Below are 17,825 nucleotides of genomic sequence, written 5' to 3' on the forward strand. Positions count from 1 at the left end.
TTCATGAAGAAGAATTTCTTCTCCCATGTTTGATTCTTTGGTCATCATTTAAAAATGACTCATTACACTTTTCACTTTTGAAGTTTGGAAGAAAATTCACTGTAATCTAGAACTTAGTAGCAACCTAATGGTGATTTTTTTTATGAGTGATTTATATCTAAACCTCTGAAGAAAAGGATTTATAATGAAAGTGATAGCTCAACCCTAACTGCAGCACTGGGAATGGTGACACCATAATTAATGTATTATTTCAGTTGTGGGAGACACTGACAGTAGCTTTTTATTCTGGGGAAGAAATTTATAGGGCGGCTGAAAAAGGCACCGTGGAAAAAAAAAATCACAGAAGAGGAATAGAAATACTTGTAGCAAAGACATGTCCTTACAATCCCCCTCCCAAAGAGTATAAAATCCTGGCAATGACAGTGTTTCCTCTACGGTCTAATTTATACCTTTCTCCTCTACTAGATGGCAGTGTGACATGCTCTCAGAATTGCTAAGTGAGGGGGTTTCTTACTTTGTTTCATAGGAAGCAATTAATTTGAAATATCATCTTACTGGCATAAAAGTGGAAAAAAAAAAAGGTTTGCTACTGGCTGTGTATTTTGAAATCAAATCTAATTTACTTACTGGTTCAACATTATAAGCAAAAAGTGCATATTCCCGGTCAGGTGATACTTCATATCGGATGGCCTTTAGGGAGACCTAGAAAATAAATAAAACATCGAAATAAATGTTTTTGTTTTCAAGCTAATGACACCTAGAATTAATTGTTATGACCATGTCTCTAAAAATAAAGAACACTGCCAGATTAAGTGTTTTGGAAAATAAAATATCACATCTTTTTTCAAACACCAGAAATGTTATGTGGGCACCTATATACCCACATAAGAGAAAGACTAAATGCATTGTGACTCAGAGCATGCAGTTATCTCAAAAAATCAGAATTTTCTCTTACTGCAAAGTGGCTGGTGAGGTGGCAGCTGTAGGCAGTAGTTAGAAGAAAACTCTGATAAATGGAAATTTATTAATTCCCTTTTGTTCTCTGTATCCACTGTCCAGTGCAGGCAATGACAAACAGTAAACAGCTTCTGGAGTAAACTAGTATTAGAGATACCACTACCTCTCTCAATTACAACACTGAGGAAAATTATTCCATTTTCCCCAGTTAAAAGTCTTTGGGATGCTGTGGTGATAAGGCTTTCCAGGTGCACCCTGACCTGGGTTCTGCTAAAAGCAGCACTGTAAGTCTTGCTAACAAGAAGAGATGCCAAAATATCTCAGACTTGTCAGGAGTCACCTTTTTCCTGCTCCACTTTTCATTTGTATAGTGAAGCCATTTCTCCTTGCCAGTGTGTTTCAATATAATACATTGCTGGCACAGATGGCACCAAGGTCAAAGAGAGGTGGCACTCACATGTCACTCATCCACTCACTGCCTTTTAAACCTCACCCTCTCACCTAACACATTAGATGTAAGTCCTTGAGAGATTCCCATAGAGCAAAATGGAAAGGGGAATTTGGGCTGCAGGGAAATGGGGAATTTGAGCTGCAGAGAAATGCAGAGCACCCCACTGGGGGAGTCCTCCCCAAGGTCAGTGATGCTGGATGTGGTGTGGGAGGAGCCCAGGGGATGGCCAAAGGTGGAGGGGACTGGTCATACCATCATAGAATGATTTGGGTTGGAAGGGACCTCTAAAGGCCATCTAGTCCAACTCTCTGCAATAAGCAGGGACACCTTGCACTAGAATAGGTTGCTCAGAGCCCTGCCCAACCTGATATTGAATGTTTTTAGGGATGGGGAATCCACCATCTCTCTGAGCAATCTAAGGGGCTGATGGTCCAGCACAGATCAGGATGGGGGAGGTACAGGGGAGTGTGAGAGCCAGCAGTGTCAGCATGAAGGGAGATTTTATATAATCTCCATGTTATACTAATAACATGTTATACAATAATATGGAGAAAAGAAAACATCCCAATGTACCAAAAGTTTTCTGACCCAGGGCTGTGAAGGAAGAGTGAAAAGACAACATGCCTGGGTGAGGTGTAACAGCAGCTCTTGCACTGGGACTTCCTGGTTTAATGGGGAGGTGATCTGAGAGGGCAGAGGAACAAGGGCAGAACAGGCAGTAGGAAGGTATGAAAATGTAGGATTATCTTACAGCGCTGTGCTTTTCTCACAAAAATTAAAAAAAACCCAGTGGAATAAATGGAGGCAAAATAGAAGCAGTTTGACTCCAACAGACCTTGACATTAAAGGAAGCCAGCTCATGACTTCACCCTTAGCAGAATTGTAAAGAAAGGTAAAAGAGGATTGCTTATGTGATGTAGCAAAGGTTGAAGGTTAAATGTAGCATTTGAAGTTTAAGGTTGGGTCCTGCAATAATAATTCAGTGATAAATTCTTTGTCTCATTAAAAATAATTAATACAATTAATGTACTAACTTCTGCCACAATGCTGGCTTCATCAATTACAGAAAACAATGCTACAAACCACTTTTTTCACTATAAGTAGTACTCTACCACCTACTAATATCTTTTAAGAATAATTTCTTAGGGTTTCTCTCATTTGCAACTCTACTTCCACTCCTCAACACTAGTCATAAACAACACTGAAATTACATTTCAACCATTAGGCAAGAAAAATCAGCAAATACGCAAACTAAAGGACAAGTATTTGCATGGAGGAATGAGAGAATGACAACAACCGACAGAAAATTATATCAATTGTCTTCTATATTAAACATGCAAAGATGAGAATTATGCATCTTTCAATTATGTATGATATGCAAGACTAGCTTCAAATATCTATATGATACTTTCCAGTAGTATGAGAGAAAGTGAGCTTGCAGGATAATAATAAAAGCTGGAGTTCATTCTCACATTATCCATCACTGCATAGCCCATAGTATTAACAGTGTATTGCTTCTCCTTGACAATACAAGAAGTTGAAACCCAAGTCATTTTCTGCTTTACTGATCCAGCTGCAAGAGGACCATGAAATTCAGCTACTCATTACAGAAAATACTTACAATTTTTTTGTTTTCTATTAATATTGTTGAATTATTAGTTTCGACATTCCTCAGAATCACTGTGCCATTCTGGTTTCTATAAATGAATTCAGTATCTGTAAGGAGGAAAACAAAAGAACATTAAGGAAATCTGAAATTGTTTGTGTGGAACCTAGTTATGCACTTGAACCAAAAGCACTGCTGGGAACTTCCTTCTGAAGAACACAGATTATTTTTTAAAACAGCCATTGACAAAAGTGGCTTTCAGGACAGTCATCATGGACAGGGTTTCAGGACACTCATGGTTAGTGTTTGTCACGTGTTTATTGTGACACATTTTCCTGTAGCTGGATGCAAGAGAGTGACCCGTTTTGAATGTACATCCACTGCTTGTTACATTGCTAGTGTAGAAAAGACAAGGTCAAAAAGTATTCCTTAGGCTTAAAGGTTTCCAAGATCCACAGTCTCTGTAGGAGTTTAATAAGCCTAGGAAGGGAAAGGCAAATCACCCTCTACAAAGCAGATTCTGGAACCTAATATTGTGCAGATATTCCAACTCTGACATTTGTTTTGCGAACTTTTACCGGAGGAGATGCATGTAAAGAAAACACCATTTTCACATGAAAAAGACAAATCAGCTCATCTCTATTGCACTTTGGGACTACTGCAGCTCTCAGGACATTTGGACAAGGACAAGAATCCCTCTGGTAGCTGCTGCACAGTGGGAGGGCAGTGTCCAGCTCTCAAAGCTCACAACATACTTGACAGAAGGGCTGGGATAGACATATGAAAGGAACTCCAAACGAGTTACAATAATAAAGGGATGTCCTAAACTGAAGCTCAAGTTTGATCAGTGCTTATATGCACTGCTCCACAGATAAAATGTAAGTACCAAGCACACTGCCATTAAAAGAGTCAGCAGATTTTCTGGGCACAGGACTGGGGTTATACCTTTTTTGCAACCTGGCTAAATTGAGACTGAGAACTGATGGATCCTACTAAACTTCTGCTTCCAGTTTCAGTTAGGGAAACAATTCCTCATTGCCTACCCTCACTGTGGCTACCCCAGAGAGACTACCATGGTGCATCCCACCAATGTCAGGAACACATGAATGGTTTAACATTATCCATGGCTTGTCCTGGGATGAGTCAAAAAGGAGTTTAAATCCTCCAGGATTCGTACAAGCACAGATCCAGCTCAATGTAACCTCAGAGGTGTGCACTGCCCAGCTTGGGGTAACCTGCTAAAGACAACACTGGGTCTAGAAACTTTCAAAACTTTGGTGTACAGACCTAGCACACTTCTTATTCAGCTTTCAGTCTTTTGTTTCCAAGCTGGTGATGACAATCCTCATCACAGTCATTACGTTATGAAATGCTCTGAAAGTGCAGACAAGAAGCTTCTGCGCTCTACTTATTGCTATCAGTAAAAAATCTCCTTCTCCATATCACAGATTTACATGTAAGTTGAGGAAGAAAAAAAAACTGCTCTGAGATTGGGATGAATCCCAACCTGTGAGGTCAAATGGTTGCTGCAATACTGATGATTCTCTCCAAACCACAAAGTTTTAAAGACTTTATGATTCTCAGCGTCCAAATCAGAGCAACCTCCCTTCAGACTCATAGGCAAAGTTCTCAAAGCGTCTCTTTTTTTTAAATTATGGAACAAATTTTATCACCACCTTTGTCCCTGAATAAAAATGATGGATCTGAAATAGATTAAGGCTTGCATTTGTCTTTAAAATATTCCTTCATACAATTTATGACTGGACGAACTAAGATTCTTAAACCTGGGAACGAACTGATTGAACAGAACTGTGACAGAAGTCAAAAAAGTCACAAGCAGTATGGAGAAGGTAAATAATGGATGCTCATTCCCTGCCTTTTCCAAAATAAATACTGGGAAGCACTAGATGCCACAAGTCAGCGTCAGGTTCAACACAAATAAAAGGGATTATTTCTTCATGCTGAAGGCAAACAAGCTGTAGAAGTCACAGTCACAGAGTAGAGTGGGTGCCAAGGCTGCAGGAGGATCCAAACAAGAATTAGAAAAATGGAAGGAAAATCCATCAAAGATTATGGGCCTTGAAGGGAAATGCTTTTCAGGAAGCCCTCGAACCTGCCATTGTGAAGGACTAGAAGAATACCTTGAATCATCATCTTGAGAAATTCACCTGCTTTTTAGAATCTTCCCTAAACATTTGCCCTTGTCCTGGACCATATACCAGAGGAGACAATCTCTGGGGTCTGATTCAGCACCAACTTATTTACAACTCTAACTTCCAGTTTCAGTGTCCAGATCCTAAAGAAATGTCTTTTTGCCAACAATTTAGGAAGTAACACAAGAAAAAGTATTATTGCTTCCTACACAACTTGTCTTTATATCTTGAGGCCATGAAGGCTGAGGAATCATTTTATATTTGAGGAAAGAATAGAGTCCAAATTAGTATTTTCAGGTATTCCAGAAATAATAAGAAAAACTGAACTTGTGAGACAGAGTATTACCTAATTATCAGACATTTCGGAAAGGATTACTGCTTTAATAATCACCCTATGTCAACAACACAGAATGTTTTCCAATTACACACTACATGCTAGGCAGAAAAAGCATTTGGATAATTGTAAGCCTCTCAGGATATTGCCTTATTACAGGAAAAAAAAACCAATGAAACTCATCTCAAAGTTCAGTACACAGGTAAAGTAGCTTATTAATCTAATGAGTCTGTGGACCTGTTTTTTGAGCATCACAGGAACTGAAGGAAGTTACATTACTGCCCATAATGGCATTGCTACTAAATTTTATTGTTCCCTGTGCTCCAAAAAAGCATAATGTTTTAATAAACTGTGAAACTTAAAGAAGATTACATAAAAGTTGTTCCATGGTTGGAAGTAGGAGACAATACACTTTCCCTTTATTTGTTAAAGTGTAACAAGTTTAAAATCAGGTGCTAATCTGCTGCATGTATATCTAGAATGTATAAGGAAGAATAAATGAAGCAGTGCTGATTTGTTAGGGCTGTAAATCTTGCTATTATATTCAATACAAGCCATCAACACAGCATCTGAATTAATGAACAGAAAATTGGTCTGCTTAAGAGAAGAACAAATTGATCTGCATTATATTCCAAACAAAACACTGTGAGGTTTAGCTGGTCTTAGTCCTCAAAAGAATCAATGAATAATATTCCTGGACTTCTGTTTTGAAATGTGTGATTTGTTCCAGTGCAAAAGCATTTATTTAAATGGGACATACCTCAATCAAAGACAGAAAGCAATGCAGCAGCTTCCGTCTGTAATGAATTCTGTCCAGTGAGCTGATGAGAATTTGCAGCCTGATTTATAGTTGTCACCACAGCTGATAAAGGTCATCACTGTATCTCATTTTTTATATCTACCTTTCTTTGGGGCTGGTGCTCAGTATAAATGATGCTGAAAATTATAACTTTCAGGCATAAAAACATTTATTCCATTTCTTCAATCTTTCTTGGATTTCTTCCATCTCTTTTTTACCCAGAGAAGTTGTGGATACCCCACCCCTGGAGGTGTTCAAGGCCAGACCGGATGGAGCTCTGAGCAACCTGGTCTAGTGAAAGGAGTCCCTGCCCATGGAGTTGGAACTAGGTGATCTTTAAGGTCCCTTCCAACCCAAACCATTCTATGATTCTTTGATTCAATAGCAAAGCTCACTTCACCAACTCCTCACCCCTCTTTCAACTTCCAGGAAATTGTCTGGTTGGTAGAATGTATTTAGTGTCTGTGAGTATAGACACAAATATGTAGTCACACTTACAAAAGTGATTGATTACAAAAAACCAGTGATTACTAGAAATAATGGAGCAGCCTTGGGGCTGTACAGAGTCAGTGTAGAGGAACGGGGGATCCTCAGAAGAAACTTCTGAAAACCTGATATGCAGAAAGGGTGAAATCAGAAAACCCAAGACCAATGACATATTTGCAGTGTCAGATCTTCTCTGTTTCTTTCTACACATCTTTCTTAAATTCAGTCAGGAAATATGCACTCAGAATAAACAGACCTAGCGAGAGGGAGCTTGTGTCCCTTGCAGTCACTGAGCCCTTGCCAGGAACAGCACACACCTGGGTTTGCTTAGCCTGGTAGCTCTGCCTGCTGACCTCCTTTGTAGGATGAAAAAGAAGATAAAAATATGGGATTTTTCTTAAGAAAATAATGCATTATGCACTGTAGTCCCAATGCAGGTTTTGCATTTTCAGGCATGCTAGCTGGCCAGCCCTTTCCAAAGTTTTTCCATTGGAAAAGGCATGGGGTCTCTGGAAATTTACCCACTTGTGCTGTTGCGATGCTGAACCTGGAACTGGCAGCTGAAACTGAGGAGAAAGATCACGAGGCTGTCACTTGGTATCATTCGTGGATCCCAAGTCATCAATTCAATCTTCAGAGGCAGCCTCAACAGCCAGTAAGAAAACACTGGACAACATAAAGAGAGCAAGATGACAGCATGGACCATTTGCCATGATATAAAAGAGGAGAGTACAAAAATTCACGGACAGTTGATAAACTGACGTATTAGAGAGAATGCCCCACTCCTGGAAGTGTTCAAGGCCAGGCTGGACGGGGCTTGGAGCAACAGGGTTTAGTGGGAAGTGTCCCTTCCCATGGTAGGAGGGTTGGAATGAGATGATCTTTAAGGTCCCTCCCAACCCAAACCATTCTATGATCTATGAAACAGGCAGGATATATCATCTATCATCCCTAAAATAGGGTTGCCTCACTATGGACCACTGAAAAGGGCCAGGTTTGAGTCTAAAATAGCATAAGCTATTGCTGTGGTGAGAGACCCAGCACTGGGATAGAGGAGCACTTACCTGAACCAACACTGCTTCCATGGTCTTCATTGCTATGTGTCAGATTGGACACCAGAATAAACAACTCATCAGAGACAAGAAGGTTTAGGACAACTTTACTTCTAGAAGGAGTAAATTTGAGCGCTGGCAGTGTGAAGAAGTTGAAGGAATTACATCCATTGACAGGAACACAGATTTGCAATATCATCAGTGCTCACAAATTTAGTGTTGACAAGGTGGTGTTAGGTCAAAGGTTGGAATCAATGATCTCAGAGGTCTTTTCCAACCTAGTTGATTCTGTGACTCAGTAATGCTGGCTTGTAAGAGAGAATGGTTAATAAGATACTAGCAGGACCTACATGCTTTTGAGGAGAATCTTCATTATTTGTCAGAGATTATGGAAAGCAGAAAGTAAAACTTAGTGACAAAATATGAGAAGTAATAAGAATTTAAATCTAGCACTGAAAACAATATTTTTAAGGAAATCAAAATTTCCTATCAGTGCAATAACTGGTGAATTAAAAGCAGACAAAAAAGGTTATAAAATTCACACGAGCAAGTCAGAAGCAAGAGTTAGTGAAACAGAGAAGGCAGGATCAGGAGTGTTAGGACCACTCCAGTCTTTTAGAGCCACAGATTTAGAGGAAAAGGTAACTTCTCAAGTCCTGTAGTTTCAGATCAAGAGACATGAAAGATAATTGAATGAGGTTCAGTCTGATGAAAGCCAGCATCGAGGGAATTATCATTCTCAATCCCTAAGATTAAGGCAGACTGGTGAATAAAGGAAGTTTAAGTCCTGAAGTTGTTCTAAACCATTTCAGATAAATGAGCCTCCAGATACCAGCATAACCAGCATGATTGGCAACCATACTATGCTGTGTCAAGAGAGCAGAAGGCAGCATGTCCTGTGGGATGAGCTACATCATCCCCAGGGACCCAGGTCACAGTGCACCAGGCCACGTGAGCTGCTGGGATGGAGCTCTGCACTGGCACAGGGAGTGTCATGTGGCCAGCAAGAGAGGACTGGCACCCTTCAGTTTTTCCTCATAAGAGGAAAAGTTGTTGTGGGGTATTTAATGACCTAAAGCAGTCAGACCTTCAGGATCTTATCTTGCATCTGAAGGATGAGGCTTACAGATCCCCTGAAGCACTGCCCACTGAGTCCTGTAGCACTGCCCACCACAGTGCACAGTATTGCTCTTGGCCAGGCTGAGCCCACCTTCACTGAGGAGACAGCACTGCCTGAACCAACCAAGGGGTTTCTTGGAGTCCTCACAGACAGGTATCTATCAGACACACCCGGTCAGCACTCACCATCTGACAAGAAAACAGGCAGGAAGACTGCAATTTTAGTAGGACAGATATTTCTTCAGATAGAATTGGTATTTTCAGACTGGTAACACTATGTACTACAGTCGTATTCATCTGGAAAAATGCATGAGGATGAGGCAGTGGAACTAAAAAAAATATTATGCTTGTTTAGCATTTCAGCAAGTTTTCTGAAGGGCCAGGTGAGTCCTGGCACAGTGGATGGAGACCAGAAGTGGGGAAAACAGCGGTTTTGGGTGGAGAAGGTGAACCCAGACTATCCAGAGACAATCTGCAGCACACAGGAAAACCCCACTGGCTTGTAGTGATTACCCACATTTGCAGGACTGGGGGAGGCTGACACTTCACACTGTAACAGAGTATGTCTCTGTGGGAACAGCACCACGACTGAACCAGGCACCCAGGCTGGCTGTGGCTCAGCAGCAGGGAGTGTTCATCACTGTGACTACCAGCATTTGCATCCACAAACCAGCCCATGTGCAGCAGAGCCCAACGTGAGAGAGCAGCTCATCAGCATCAGCATCCCCACAGCTCACGTGAGCATCTCCTGGAGAAAGTCAACTGAGGAGACTTAGGGTTTCCTGTAAAAAAGTGGCTTTCTGAGTGGCACACGGGGTGGAAATAGGACAAGCTGGGGTTAACAGGTTTCTGTGTGTGAGACTAAAACCTTAAAAAAAACCCCTAATACTGCCAGATGCAGCAGAAGCTTGGCCTTATCTTCAGAGACTGGTTTTGAGAGAGAGAAAACTTGGACATAAAGGAAGCAGAGAGGTAAACAACAGAACAGGGTAAATTCACAGAGGAAAGAGAAACTGTCAGAAAAACAATATAGCAAACATTAACAAGGATCACCAAACAGGAGGAATAAGGTGCAGCATGATATGAGCAGGGAGGAGGATGAACACAGACCGGCTTACGGAAATACTTATTTTACTTTGCTTTCATGAAAGGGGAAATTGCATTTTATTTACTAGCTCTGCAGGATTATCGACTCACTTAGCACAGTGTCTGCCTAACTGGGGTCATGTAGAAGAGTGGACTTCGAGGACCTGCAGTCCCTGGGGCAGGTAGGGTTTACTCCTCAGAAGAGCACTAAGAATAGACGTTGAACAAATGCTAGGACTGTGCATGCTTGCTATCTGCTGCAAAACTTCACCACATAGATCAGAATGCAAAATAAAAGCACAATCAGTCCCTGATGGAAACCTATTCAGGTGTCCAGACAGATGCAATCACAAACTCAGGTGGAAATAAGACTGTTGTGATGATGCATTTAGCGACAGGATCTGTTGTTCTTTCAAGACATGCTGCAGTGCATCCATTTCATATTTATAACATGTACCCACAAACAAGTGACTCTGAAATTCCCTCCCCAAGGCAGAAGCAAAGATTTTTTGATATGGAACTGCTTCCCAAAGAGAAAATGCAGGGAAAGCTTCTCATCCTCTGTTCCCTGGTGCTGCAGTAAGCTGGGATAACAGAGAAAGTGGGAGGCAAGTATCACGAACAGTGAATAGCAACAAAACCCATTTCCATACTCATAGCTTTATCCCACTCTCAGTGAGAGCTGGTCCTTAGAGATGATCCCTGTAGACCCTGGCACTTGTAACTCATCCCAGTTCACTGCCACCACCCTGCCTTTTGTCTCAACCCACCTGCACCCACCAGCAACTCCATTTCCTCCTGCCTTGCTACTCTGGCAGAAATAAGTAAGAATTTATTAGACTTTGTGATGCTGACACAAGGAGCAGCAGGGAACAAAGAACAGCTTGCCTTTAACAACATTGCTACAACCTTTAATTCCAGGAGACAACTGAAATACCATTTTTAGCTTTTTGGTATTATGGGTCATTATCCTTTTATTGTTCCCAGGATTTTTTTTTTACATGTGAGGCTGAAAGAAAGACTTCTTTAAATAGGTGATTTACCATAATTTTGCTAAATGCTGTATAACACATTGCACTGGTATATTAAGTAAGTGCAACTTGATAGAATGTGCTTTATTATGCAAGAAGTTGTTTTAATTGCTCATCATCTCAATGTAGTTGCACTTGGTGCACCAATATAGTGTTTTTACAGTAGTACTAGCAAAATAAAACACAATTATAGCTTAGGAAAATTGCCATATCAACATGCATCTTCTAGCAGGCTTGTAAATTAACTTGTCAAAAGCTAAAACTGTAAAAATCAGTAATGCCAGACTGTTTCTCTTTTTTAGCTAATCCCGAATCTTTCAAGATTCAAATAAAAAAAAGAAAAGCTTATTCCATATCATTGAGAGAAGACTCAGCACCAAGCCTGAAATCTGGGCAGAGTGTACCTTTGAAATTTCAGTCCCAAATTTGAAACCAGGTATAATTCTGCTGCTGCCTCATTTATGAGACAGAACTTCCCTTCAAAGAGCCCCAGTCTGGAAACTCTGCATGCTCAGATACCGTCTCAGTGGCACAGGCTTGAAAAGCTGAAATCCGTGTGAGAAATCGAGAACTTGTTTCAACTTCAAATAACTCCCTTCCCCGCTTCTGTCTGCTTTTATAACACAGGGAAGGGGGAAAAGAAATACGCTACAATTAGGAGAAAAAAAAGAATGAGAAATTCCCTGATCTAAATCCATTTTTAGTCCATCCAGGGCAAACCACCTTGATTACAGAAACTACTGCAAAATCCCAACAACAACAACAGTAAAACCGCACACCTTGTTGCTTGCTGCCCTCAGTTTCTCTCTCTGAAAGGACTGACAGCAGCGGGGGTGCTTTGCAGCACACTGAGTTGACTTTGGTGTATTCCAGAGCTGAGAAATCTTCTTCAAAAATTCTCTGCCATCTTCTTCTCCTGTTCAGCTGGGCTCATGCTATGTGCTTTTCAAACCCTAAATGCTATAGCAGGAATAGTGCAGATGACCCCTGGGTTACAGGACAGCTGGAGATAGCAGATTACACTCAGCCCTTTGATTCCCTGTCAGAAACCTCTCACATTCAACACAGGCCAAAAGCAATTTGACCCCAAACAACTAATTTCCCAGAAAATGGTCCCTGATGCCTTTATCCATACCCCACATAATCTTCATGGTCTCATCATGCAACTGAAGAGAAAAACAAAGTGCAGACAACAGGTAGCATGAACCAGCTTATCCCAGCTCCACAATGTGACCAAGGTGGGTGTGCATCCCCAAATACAGAGTGGCACAGATTTTACCAGGAATATAAAAGCTCCAGAGCTTTTGCCACTGCAGTTGCTACCTCAGATGAGAGCCCAAGCTATCATTCCTGCTTGGTCATACCCACCTTGCCTGTTCCATGCAGGAACACTTGCTCCAAACACTCCCTGGCTGTCACTCAGAGCAGTGCAGCATCAGTCAGTGACACCCACCGCTCGCTCCTCCCTTCTCTGCCAAATGCACCAGGTCTTGTCTGCCTCATTTAGTTTGGCTTCACACAGAGGAGTGCATAACCCAAAGCATTACATCTAAACATAATAATCCATTTGACACTGAGAATAAAAGGAATCCATGGATAAATTTTCATTAAAACGTGACCCCACAGCTTGCTTTCTTATTTCCTCTGTGCATTCCCTTTCCGCCTTTTCTTTGCCCCTAAACAAATTACACTTGTTAGTGGTCATGATGGAGAGAAAGAAGATACAGAATGCTTTTTTTTTCCCCTTCTCATTATTATTATCGTGGGCAGAGTACTTAAATTGCAGTACAGACTGAATGAGATCATTGTATATTAACAAGGAGATATGCTGTGTATACAGCTTCAGGTAAAGTTTTAATTACCTTTGCAGGCAATATTTCACAATCCCTTTTGTTACTTTGCCATTTCAAACGCGGTATGACTGTGCTGAAGCCTAACTGTGTGAGGAGTCTGTTGGAGCCATGGGCATCACCCTGACTTCAGGCTTTTGAAAATCAAGGCAGATAAACATGAAATCCAATATCTACACATTTGGGTTACCAGTGTGTGATTACTGGTTCTGGACTGGTCACAGGAGGGCACCATATTACAAAGCCACTGGAAACATTTTCAACGCTTGCAAAGAACTCTTAATAAATAATTGGAGACTATGCAGGGCAGGGGACTGGCAAGGAATAGCTCCTGGAGGAGAACAGTCTTCCTGCACCTAACTGCAAGGGAACCATTAATGAAGAAACATTTTGCAACTATACATACAATCTTGTAATTTTTAATCCAGCTGATGAGGGAATGAAAAAACAGTGTCAGCTAAGTAGGGTAGTGAGGCAACAGAACAGGTTACCCAGAGAAGCTGTGGATGCCCCATCCCTGGAAGTGTTCAAGGCCAGGTTGGATGGAGCTCTGAGCAACTTGGTTTAGTGGACTATCTTCCTGTCCATAGCAGAGGGGGTGGAACTAGATGATCTTTCAGGTCCCGTCCAACCCAAATCATTCTATGATTCTATGATAAGTGAGTACCTTTCCCTTAATATCTCACATCAGTTAGGTTTGCTTGTAGTGACTGGGCCAGCTCCTACAAGGAGTCCCATACCAAATGCCAAAAATAATTCCTGAATTCCTTATTTTACTTCTTCTTGTTCCTATTCCTCTCTCCACTGTGGAACTGACATCATGCAACACTTACTGCCTTCTGTGATGTTGGTCTTGAATCAACAGTGTTTTTTCGCTAAGAGGGCAAACATGCTGATGCTGGTGCAGAAGCAAAACAGCTGATATGAAACTTGGTTTAAGGTTAAGAGCGATTACTCCTTTCTTCCAGTTCTCATCCACCTTTTGTCCAATAATATCTTCTCAATGAGTTAACAACCTTCAGCAGATGGCATTAAAACCAAAGAATGCCCTTATTCAATGAAAAGAACTTGACTTCCTCATATTTTTCTTTATTTATCCTTACATAATTTCTTTATAGCTCAGGGTAACTCTTTTTATCGTGCATTTTCATTCTTCTGTCATGGTCTTTATCCTTCTCTGGACCATGTCTATCCCCACCACAATCTATCTTTTTTGGACGGAACAACCCAAGCTCCATGTATGATCAAGGTGATAACGTCTCTCAAACTGGATAAAAAACAAGTCATTTTCAGCATTGTTCTCTCCTGAGTATAGTTCAATATTTTTTCCCCTAAAAAAGTTGATTGCAACAGAAAATTGATTACATGTTCTCAGTTTCCTGCCCTAGGAGAAGGATAGGAAATAAAAACTATGAAATTCTAATAATCTCTCTCCTGTTTTCATACTCATACTCTTCTGGCTTGATACTTTAGTTAAATTAGCAATTCTGTGCCCATTAGGAAAGAAGAAAAATCATTAATATTGTAATTATTGGTATATAGCCCTAAAACTATCTTTTTTTTGTGATGCAAGTTCTAAAATTATCTTCCTTTGTGAGGTATTAAAAATAAAAAATAAATAAAGAACATATTTTTATGTTAAAGGTTAATTTGCTTTAAGGTCATATCTTATGCATGCTGCCGAGTTTAGTATCAGCTAAATGCTCCAAGGCAAAAGGTAATAGCAAACTCCCACAAATGCTGCCCCTGGAATTAACACCTGTGAGAAGGAATATGTGGAATACATGGAACAAATATATATATGTACACGTATACTCTCGGGGATATTTTAACTAAGTGTTTTAAGGCATTTTTTATGTCACAGTTCACAGCCCGCAGTCCCCCGGGAAGGAGAATAAGGAAGGAAAAGATACCTCCAAATTATTAATAAGGGTCTTGTCTTATGCGTGAGTATTCCAAGCAATTTGTCTTGTAAAATGAGTCAGTCCATCAACTGAAGCAACAACAAACAGGGAAAACAGCTTCACGTGGCCCAGCACGTGTGCATTGACCCCCCCGTGGGGCGATGGGCCAGCTCAGCCCTCGCTGGCTCCACTCTCCACTGATGCTTCCAGCTGGGAGAGCATCCAGAGCCAGCTGCAGGAGCAGGTTTGGGTATGGGCTCTTGTCCACCAGGAAATAGGAAAATTGACTGCTGAGCGGAGAATAAGTGTTTTATTAGGGTGTTGGGTATTGGAAAATTTTCTGGACACTTTTCGGGCAGAATTGGTGGATTTTAGAAGTTTGTCCAAGTCTTGGTGGTTCTTCTCAGACTACCTGAAAGTACCACAGTATTCAGATCTCCTACACTGTATGAATGGCAAGGCCAACACTTCCAAGCAGACCCTGGAATGGTTTACTCTGTGAAAATGAGCACATGGATCATAACTGCAATGAGACCAAAGTCTATCCTAACTGGTGAATTCACCACCCATTGTACAGTTAATTTTTATTAGGTCCAGTGCATGCCAAAATAACAATCATTTATCCAATAGATCCAAACTTTTGCCCCTTATGCTTCTGAGATGAAACTTTTTTTAAATTTTCTTGGCTAAAGCATTGAAATTTCCCACTGCTCTCATACTAGACTTTGTTTACTTTTCTCCATTCATGTCATCCTGCCTTCCCTGAAAAGTTAAAATGCTTTGAAGATGATTATACAGATTTTGTGAATTACTATGAAATTTAAGCATTGGAAATCAGATATAAGACTTCAAGAGAACCTGACATTTCAAAACTATCTATTCTAATGAAAGTAAATATTGCCTTCTCTCCATTTACCCTCCAAATAAGTTTAACATTTGAAGGACCATTTAGAAATAACTGTGATAATATTTATGAGTACTAAAAAATTATTTATTACATTGCTTTTTTGAATCAAAGCAGAGTATTTCTGTGGGTCACCTGTGCCCAGAAGCTGGGACTTTAAGTCAAGTAACAAAATGAAGACTTGGCATCATACCCAGCTGTCAGTGTTGTGAAGGCAAACTCCCTGGCCAGCCATACACACACCTGGTTACATGTTCAGCTCTTTCTCTCCCTCACTCAGATACTCTAGGGAGTTGCTTCCCATACTCCTTTTCCTTGCAATTTGTTTTGCTTCTTTTTTTCTTCATACTTGTGTCTTACCTGGGGTTCTTTTCCTGCTGAGCATGAGACTTAGAAGTGTTTTTTAAGAGGTGTTGTACTCTGATAATCAGGGGATGTTTCTCACCAAGGGTCAGCTTATTTTCTATCAGAGATTACTCCTTGTTACTGGCAATGGAAAGAGATGTCAGCAAAGTATTCAGCTTTAAAACTTGGGAGGATGTGTACAGACCCAGTGCTGGTTTCATATGAAGATTTCCTGCTGGGGACCTAGATCACCTGCTTTTATGACATCACGATTACTCAGTGTGGCATGTGTGGCATGATTCGGTACAGGGACCTACAGATTTTACCTCTAAAACACTGCAAAATCATCTGGCTTTTCTTTAGGGTCAAACAGATGATATTACATTTATACACTTCAAGTGCCATGAAACTCCAATACTGTGAACACTCTTGAGAAGCCAACTCTGTTATTTCTGGGCAATCCTTGTGTGTAGTTCCCATCCCATCTTCTCTAAATTAATATAGTAGAGATGGAAAACATTCATCCAAGGTACTGATCTAAGGCTGATCAGACAAAGAAAGCTCCCAGGTATTCTTCCCCATGCAACAGGCCAGAGAAACTATTTGATGAAAGACATGGTGGATGCAAGAGGCTCTGGAGGACACTTGGCACATGTCTTGGAAGAGAAAAATATTTTGGGATACTAAACAGAAAATATAGAAGAGGATCTGATAATTCCCTGACCTAAAAAGAGCATGAAGTTTGCTGCCCTCTTGCTCATCCTTGCGCACACACATTTTGCCTCTCATGGAAACAGGATTTGGGGCTGGGCAAACCTTTGGTCTCCTGTTCTTAATTGAATTTCCACTGATGTAAGGTTTTAAAGTATAATTATATTCCCTTGATCATGTCTAATTATCTCATTCTAAATTTCTTCTAATGAATTATATAAGTCTGTTGCTATTTCTTGTAAGAAAAATAAAGTAATGCTTTTCATACATTCAACAGCTTTATACAGCCAGGAGATCCAAGCTCAGAGGGAACTTTTTTCTTAGATAAGTAAATCCTTGCCTGCTAAATTTCCAGTTAAAAAGATCTGACATAAATTTTAATCACCAGAAATACAGTATTTCCTGTCTTCAAATTATTTAATTATGGTATCTCAGCATATATTTATTTAATGTTCATTAAAAGGAACAAGTAGAATACATACCGGTCTAATTAATCCTTGTTAAGCATTCCATGCTCAACAAATGTCCAAGAGCAGTGGAGTAAGCTCAGGGAAAGCTATTGAGTCAGGAAAACGTGATTTGCACCAAGTAAAAATCTTCAGGCAGTGTGAAAAATGGAAAATTGACTTGATTAAAATTAAAAAAAAAAAAAAAAGAAAGAAAAACTAAAAGTAAGCAAGTCTCATCCTAGAGAATAGAGGGCACCTAAAGATGGACCGTGTGGAGACATAAATGTTTCTGGAAATCACTGCTGAAACTACCACAAGTGTGTAGTAATTGGAATCAGTGGCTTAACAAGAGGCCAAACACCCTGAAGAGCTCTCCTTCCTCCATCACACATTTACAGTCCTCCTTTGAATGTGCTTTTTGCCCAGCATATCCTGAAATTATGCACCTCATTTCTTCCCTCTGTTTTTTCCTAGGTGCTCATCTCTTAGGTGCCTCTTTCCCAAAACTCTTCTACCTTCACACCAGCCAGATGTCAGGAAAACCTTCAGCAAGTTCATGCAAACTCTCATTCTTGACCTTCTTTACCT

General features: G+C 40.5%; 1 protein-coding gene across 6 annotated transcripts in view; it reads right to left on the reverse strand.

Moving 5' to 3' along the window:
- DPP6 (dipeptidyl peptidase like 6) overlaps positions 1-17,825 on the reverse strand; it is a 550,202-nt gene that overhangs the window by 138,493 nt on the left and 393,884 nt on the right. For all 6 annotated transcript variants that reach the window (XM_032687013.1, XM_032687020.1, XM_032686996.1 and 3 more), the window contains exons 4-5: positions 3,030-3,124; positions 628-702 (exon numbers count right to left, since the gene is read on the reverse strand). In XM_032687013.1, the coding sequence (XP_032542904.1) occupies positions 628-702; positions 3,030-3,124 (170 nt within the window). The remainder of the gene's footprint in view (positions 1-627; positions 703-3,029; positions 3,125-17,825) is intronic.

The sequence above is a fragment of the Chiroxiphia lanceolata genome, chromosome 1 (genome assembly GCF_009829145.1).
Source record: "Chiroxiphia lanceolata isolate bChiLan1 chromosome 1, bChiLan1.pri, whole genome shotgun sequence".
Classification (NCBI taxonomy): Eukaryota; Metazoa; Chordata; class Aves; order Passeriformes; family Pipridae; genus Chiroxiphia; species Chiroxiphia lanceolata.